We start from the raw sequence: 7,500 nt of genomic DNA, 5'->3' as shown, positions 1-7,500 counted from the left end.
TGACCAACCTTCGAAAATTGGACACAAGACATTTTAAACACGATTCAGAATGTCCAGTTTAGAGACATTTGCTCCCTGATTTCAAACTCGCTTCAAAATGTCCACAATTTCGAAACATTTGCCCCCTGATCCAAAAAAATGTCTGTTTTTTTACCAACCTTCGAAAATTGGACACAAGACATTTTAAACACGATTCAAAATGTCCACAGTTTAGAGACATTTGCTCCCTGATTTCAAACTCGATTAAAAATGTCCACAGTTTTGAGACATTTGCTCCCTGTTCAAAAAAATGTCTGTTTTTTGACCAACCTTCGAAAATTGGACACAAGACATTTTAAACACGATTCAGAATGTCCAGTTTAGAGACATTTGTTCCCTGTTAAAAAATGTCTCAAACTCGATTAAAAAGACATTTCAAACACGATTCAAAATGTCCACAATTTCGAAACATTTGCTCACTGTTCAAAAAAATGTCTGTTTTTGACCAGCCTTCGAAAATTGGACACAAGACATTTTAAACTCGCTTCAAAATGTCCACAGTTTAGAGACATTTGCTCCCTGATCTGGCTACTCCTTATCTTTCAGGGAAGCAGCAACAAGTAAGCTTTTCATTTGTTTGCCATTGTGTTTGCCCTTGAAAAACTAGAAATATAAGGACTTTGGGAATTAATGCACCAATATTCTAGGTCAGGTAAGGTCAGGTAAGGTCACGTGAGCAAGGGACATGTGGTAGTGGTGACATCTGGTGGAATAGTTCTGAACACTCCCCATTAACAAGAGGTAGATTTGATAAGACACAGAGATAGAGAGCGTGTCTTTAAATGAGAGAGAGAGAGAGAGAGAGAGAGAGAGAGAGAGAGAGAGAGAGAGAGAGAGAGAGAGAGAGAGAGAGAGAGAGAGAGAGAAATTTTTTTTTTTTAGTATACAATGTAAGAAAGGCTGTATATCTTGTGTCTGTGTCTGTGTGTGTGTGTGTGTGTGTGTGTGTGTGTGTGTGTGTGTGTGTGTGTGTGGTGGTGGTGGTGGTGGTGTATGTTCCTAACGCCTTACAATCCTGCACCGACACAATACATCATAATAACAATTACACCAACACTCACGACTACGACAGACAGAGAGAGAGAGAGAGAGAGAGAGAGAGAGAGAGAGAGAGAGAGAGAGAGAGAGAGAGAGAGAGAGAGAGAGAGAGAGAGAGTACAGCCTACAAGAGCCACTAGATAGACGGTAGTGTTAACCACCTCACCTGAAACGGTCCCCTGGGGGCGGGGGGGGGGCTGGCACTGGCGCCCCCCCGCGAGGAGAGGGGGGGTAGGGTGCGGCAGGGAGGAGGGGGCGCCTGGCTGCCTCCCCCCTCCCTGTCCGCGCATCCCCTCCCCCCCTCCCCCAATATTAAAATAGTGCATTTAACTAATCTAGTCCTGACAGAGGCGCGGCGCCCCCCTCCCTCCTGCTGCTGCTGCTGCTGCTGCTGTCTTGGGGGGGCCGCGGACCCTGAGGGTTGCTTCGTGTGCTGGCCTGGGGGGCGGGGCGGGGCGGGGCGGGGCGGGCAGGGAGCTCCGCTCCCCCTCATATCTTACTGCGTGACCAACGAGGCCCGGGATGTGTGTGTGTGTGTGTGTGTGTGTGTGTGTGTGTGTGTGTGTGTGTGTGTGTGTGTGTGTGTGTGTGTGTGTGTGACACTGAGTGTCAGGATGCTGGTGTGTGTGTGTGTGTGTGTGTGTGTGTCTTGGCGGCGCCTCGCCTGCTAATCTCGTCCCCTGCTCAGCTGCTCAGCTGCTCAGCTGCTCTGCTGCTGCTGGTGGTGCTGCTGGTCCTTCAGTGTGTCAGCAGCTTCTCCTTGGCGTGATGTTGTTTATGTTTACTGTTGTTGTTGCTGTTGTTGTTGTTGTTGTTGTTGTTGTTGGCCCCGTACTGAAGTTGTTGTTGTTGTTGTTGGCGTGCGCGGGCCAGCGCGGGATGCGGTGGGCGGCGCGACACGTCACGGGGTGCGGGTGGCGGGTCTGCGGGAACACCGGCTGCCACAGCGTCAGAAGTGGTAGGGCGGGTAGTGCGGGTACTGCACAGGCCGCGGAGGCTCATCGGGGCGCGGCGGCGGGTACTGATAGCGGTACTCGGGCCGCAGCCCCGCATACTCCGGCAGCGGGTAGTAGTGCGGGTACACCTGCGGGTGTGGCTGCGCCAGCGACGCCGCCGCGGGGTACAGCGGCTCCTGCCCCGCTAGCGACGCCGGCGGCGAGTACAGCGCCGGGTGGTGCTCCACTGCTGCCGCGGCGGCGGCGGCTGCGGCGGCTGCTGAGTACAGCGGCGCCTCTCCGCCCGTGAACACCACGGGCGTGGGAGGGCCGCCGCTCTCGCCATAGTCGGAGCTGGCGGCGCCCAACGAGGAGGGCGCCGGCGGATCCGGCTGCGGGCGCACGTCTGATGGCGGCTGCTGTGGCGGCTGCGGCGTGGCTTGCTTCTGCTCTGAGTCCGAGGGGCCGCGCTCTGCGGCGGTGGCCCCGTCGGCGCTGTGGCGGCCAGTGTTCCCTTCATCTAGTCAATAATGCTCGGCGGGCGGCCCCGGCGTCAGCTGCTGCTGGGGGCCCGCCTGGCCCTGGGCGGGAGGCGGCCCCTGCTGGCTGGTGGGCGGCGGCGTGTGCTGCTGCTGCTGCTGCTGCAAGGCGGCTGGGGGCGGGGCCCCGGGGCCGGCCTGGGGCTCGGCGGGGTAGTGCTCGATGGTCATCTCCTGGTGCAGGAAGTCCTGGTGGGGCAGACCGTCCTCGTACTTGCCGCGCTTGAAGCGGCCGTACAGCGACGAGTACGGCAGGTTGAAGTGGATGGCCGCCTGGTTGATGGACATCTCGCCCACGCGTACCGCCTCCAGGGCGTCCTTCATGTCCTCCCCCGACCACGGCACGCCCTGCGGCACACAGTGTCCCGCACAGCCCTCTCGCGCCGCGCCGCCCACCGCGCCAAGTGCCAGGCACAGCGTGGTGGGCGGCGCGGGGCGCGGGGACCGGCGCGGCGCGGTGGGGCGGGGAAGGACATGGGCGGCGACGAGCCGCCGCGCCCACACTCCGGCTGAGAAGGGGGGCGGCACCCCCCAGCCGGACGGTGCCGTCCCCCTTCATCCCCTCTTATGCCGCGGCGGGGGTGAGAGAGAGAGAGAGAGAGAGAGAGAGAGAGAGAGAGAGAGAGAGAGAGAGAGAGAGAGAGAGAGAGAGAGAGAGAGAGGAAGAGGAAGAGGAAGAGGAAGAGCGAGATGGAGATGGAGAAGGAGAAGGAGAAGGAGAGGAAGAGGGAGAGAATAGACCGCCGCGACGCATGCAGCCATCCAGCCATCCAGCCATCCAGCCAGCGACCAGGAGCGGCCACCACCACCACCACCACCGCAACACAATAGCACAACACAATGATATGAGCACCCTATGATGGACAACACCCGCAACGCCCAAAACACAACAACACTTACCTGGTACTTGCTGAGCTCAATGCCTTCCCTCCTGCAGCGGCCGTACAGCGTGCCCGTGGGGATGCCGTACTCCTGCGCCGCCTTCTGCACACTCATGCCGCCCCTGATGGCGTCCAGGGCCTTGTTGAGGTCGTCAGGGTTCCAGGAGGGCTGGATGGCCGAGAAGGGCGAGGAAAGCTTGATGCCTTCCTTCCGCGCGATCTTGTACAGAGTAGAGTTGGGGATGCCGAACTCTTTGGAGGCCCTGCGTGTGTGTGTGTGTGTGTGTGTGTGTGTGGTAGTAGTAGTAGTAGTAGTAGTAGTAGTAGTAGTAGTAGTAGTAGTAGTAGTAGAGGAGGAAGAGGAAGGATATTGATACGAAGACGGAGGAGGAGGAGGAGGAGGAGGAGGAGGAGGAGGAGGAGGAGGAGGAGGAGAGAGAAAAAAAATGGTTAATTCCAACATTGAAACCCATCAAAAACACCCAAACCACCCCAAAAACACCCCAATAACACTAAAAACACCCCAAAACCATCTTACACACCCTAAAAACACCTCAAAACACCTCAAAACACCCTAAAAACACCTCAAAACACCCTAAAACATCTCAAAACACCCCAAAACACACCTAAAACACCCCAAAACTAACTTAAACACCTCAAAAACACCCCAAAACACCCAAAACACCCCACCTCAAAACACCCTAAAAACACCACAAAAACACACCTGTTAGCACTCATTCTCCCACTTCTAAGTTCCTCAAGAGCGCCCGTCAAGTCATGTTCACTCCAGGTCTTATTGGGGCCTTCCTTCTTCGGAGTCTCTATACCCATACGGTGGGCGCGCTGCCAGAGGGTGGTGGCCGGGATGCCGTACACGTGAGCGGCCTTGCTAAGGGACATGACCGCGTTTCGAAGGGCATCCAGAGCCTTGTCCATATCCTCGTCTGTCCAAAGCTTCCTGCCCCCCGGTGTGCCTGATAAGCTTTCAGTATCTGGAGGAGGAGGAGGAGGAGGAGGAGGAGGAGGAGGAGGAGGAGGAGGAGGAGGAGGAGGAGAGAGATAGAGATCGGATAGATACGGAAGGTTGGAAAGAATGAGAGAGAGAGAGAGAGAGAGAGAGAGAGAGAGAGAGAGAGAGAGAGAGAGAGAGAGAGAGAGAGAGAGAGAGAGAGAGATTACCATAAGATCTCAACACAAATCTCGTTTTCTATACGTTTCACAAGACCACGTGGCTTTGTTTACATCCATCAGCTGATCACGTGACAGCTGCTTTTGTTGACACGTGTTATAGCAGGTTAGGAACGGAGTTAAATACAGACACACACACACTCTCTCTCTCTCTCTCTCTCTCAGCTGACTCACTCACAGAAATAAAAAAATGAGAGATATTTAAAACACACACACACACACACACACACTTAACTCACTCACAGAAAAAAAAAAAAGGAAAGAGATTTAAAACACACACACACACACACACACACACACACACACACACACACCTGACAATACACACACACACACACACACACACAGTGTACACAGTTACATTGCCTAATTAATAAACCGTTTATTAGCACTCACCTGACGACATACACACCTACACACACACACACACACACACCCACACTCACCTGACACCACACACACACACACACACACCCCAGCACTCACCTGACGAATAATGAGATGTTGTATTTGAGGGCATTAGACCCAAGAGTTCCGGAGTCACAGTCATTCTTTGCCCGCTGGAGTCCGTAGCATCTGACCCCATATGCTGCGCGTCTGCTTCTGTTTTCGCATAGCCTCCATAGGCCGTGTTGTAGTCCCCCGCGTGTGAGGTGCCAGCCCCGTCATCACCCGGGGATAGGCCTGGCAGTACGTGGGGGGGTAGGGACGAGTCTGTCACAAGTGGGGAGGGAGAGAAGAGGGTATAGAAATGAGGTTTTTTAAGTTTATATTTGAGGTCTATGTGGTTCAAATAATGTTTAGGAGGAGGAGGAGGAGGAGGAGGAGGAGGAGGAGGAGGAGGAGGAGGAGGAGGAGGAGGAGGAGGAGGAGGAGGAGGAGGAGGAGGAGGAAGTGGAAAAGAAGAAGAAGAAGGAGAAAAGATTTGATATGTTTAAGAGAAAGAGAAAGAGAGAGAGAGAGAGAGAGAGAGAGAGAGAGAGAGAGAGAGAGGGAGGTCCTTACACATAAACCACTAACTCTAATGAAAGCAAGCAAGCAAACACAGGCAAACAAACATGCAAACACCAGAATGAGTGAGTGAGAGAGAGAGTGAGTGAGTGAGTGAGTGAGAGAGAGAGAGTGAGAGTAAGCACTGAAGCCAACAAATTTTTCTTTCATTCATTCCCTAGGTCTATATAGGCCTATGCATGTGTAAACGCAAGAAAATTTGTGTGTGTGTGTGTGTGTGTGTGTGTGTGTGTGTGTGTGTGTGTGTCATGATGCTACGTACATACAGACACATTCATGCACACACACACACACACACACACACACACACACACACGTACGTCCTGCTCAAAGCTATGTGTGTGTGTGTGTGTGTGTGTGTGTGTGTGTGTGTGTGTGTGTGTGTGTGTGTGTGTGTGTGTGTGCATGAATGTGTGTGGCAGATGACACACACACACACACACACACACACACACACACACACACACACACACACACACACAGATATAAACAAACACATGACAACACAAACACATTCCTAGAAGATAAACATACAAACATACAAACAAACAAACAAACACAAGCAAACAAACAAACAAAAACAGAACTAAAGAAATGAAAAAAAACAAACAAACAAACAAATAAATAAATAAATAAAAGAAATTATTAATATTCTGTTTGTTTGCTTGTTTGTTTGTTTGTGTGTTTGTTTGTTGATTGTTTGCAACACGGCGAGGCTACAGAGCGTTAAGGCGGCGGCGACGGCGGCGGCGGCGGCGGCGTGGCGGTGGTGGCGGCGCGAGAGAGAGAGAGAGAGAGAGAGAGAGAGAGAGAGAGAGAGAGAGAGAGAGAGAGTTAGCTCATTTGAATACCATGCGTTCTCAAGCGTGTGTGTGTGTGTGTGTGTGTGTGTGTGTGTGTGTGTGTGTGTGTGTGTGTGTGTGTGTGTGTGTGTGTGCGTGAGTGTTAGCCAGGCTTCTACAGGGACACGGTGAGGAGGAGGAGGAGGAGGAGGAGGAGGAGGAGGAGGAGGAGGAGGAGGAGGAGGAGGAGGAAGCAAGGAAGGAAGCGGTGGTAGTAGTAGTAGTAGTAGTAGTAGTAGTAGTAGTAGTAGTAGTAGTAGTAGTAGTAGTAGTAGTAGTAGTAGTAGAGAGAGAGAGAGAGAGAGAGAGAGAGAGAGAGAGAGAGAGAGAGAGAGAGAGAGAGAGAGAGAGAGAGAGAGAGAGAGAGAGAGAGAGAGAGAGAACAGGAATAAAAACAAAACAAAACAGACAGACAGACAGACAGACAGAGACCACCACCACCACCACCACCACCACCACCACCACCACCTCCAAAGTTACCTGGCTGAGGCAAACCCACAGACGGGCCGAGCTCCGGGAGAGGGGGCGGCCCGTGGGCGGCGGGGGGGTGCAGCGCTTGTGAAGGATGGGCGCCGTGATGTCCGTGGGCGGCGGGCGGGGCGTGGGACACAGGGGGGTGTGGGGCTCCTCCTGAGTGTCCGCCCGTGCGCACAAACACACACACACACACACAGATTGGTTATTTGAGTTTGTTTGGGGAGTTTGGGGAGTTTTGGGGTGGGGGTGTTTTGGGGTGTTTTGGGTGTTTTGGGTGTTTTGAAGTGTTTTGCGGTGTGTTTTGGGTGTTTTTTGAGTGTTTTTTGGGTGTTTTTGGGGTGTGTTTTGAGTGTATTTGGGTGTTATGGGTGTGTTTGGGTGTGTTTTGGGGTGTTTTAGTGTTTTTGGGGCATGTTTGGGTGTATTTTGGGGTGTTTTTGAGTGTTTTGGGGTGTTATGGGTGTGTTTTGGTGTTTTGGGGTGTTTTGGGTGTTTTCAGTGTTTTGGGGTGTTTTGGGTGTTTTTGGGTGTTTTGCGGTGTTTTGGGTGT

General features: G+C 52.9%; 1 protein-coding gene across 3 annotated transcripts in view; it reads right to left on the bottom strand.

Moving 5' to 3' along the window:
- Nucleotides 1–494: 494 nt before the first annotated feature.
- LOC123504769 (protein bric-a-brac 2-like) overlaps nt 495–7,500 on the bottom strand; it is a 17,646-nt gene continuing 10,640 nt past the window's right edge. The window contains exons 6-10 of one of the 3 annotated variants that reach the window (XM_045255579.1): nt 6,954–7,103; nt 5,107–5,334; nt 4,157–4,424; nt 3,452–3,695; nt 495–2,899 (exon numbers count right to left, since the gene is read on the bottom strand). In XM_045255579.1, the coding sequence (XP_045111514.1) occupies nt 2,537–2,899; nt 3,452–3,695; nt 4,157–4,424; nt 5,107–5,334; nt 6,954–7,103 (1,253 nt within the window). In that variant the 3' untranslated portion in view covers nt 495–2,536. The remainder of the gene's footprint in view (nt 2,900–3,451; nt 3,696–4,156; nt 4,425–5,106; nt 5,335–6,953; nt 7,104–7,500) is intronic. The other 2 variants (XM_045255597.1, XM_045255589.1) reach the window with 2 other exon arrangements.

This window comes from Portunus trituberculatus, chromosome 2 (genome assembly GCF_017591435.1).
Source record: "Portunus trituberculatus isolate SZX2019 chromosome 2, ASM1759143v1, whole genome shotgun sequence".
In the NCBI taxonomy this organism is placed as follows: Eukaryota; Metazoa; Arthropoda; class Malacostraca; order Decapoda; family Portunidae; genus Portunus; species Portunus trituberculatus.
This window is presented reverse-complemented; position numbering and strand designations above follow the sequence as displayed.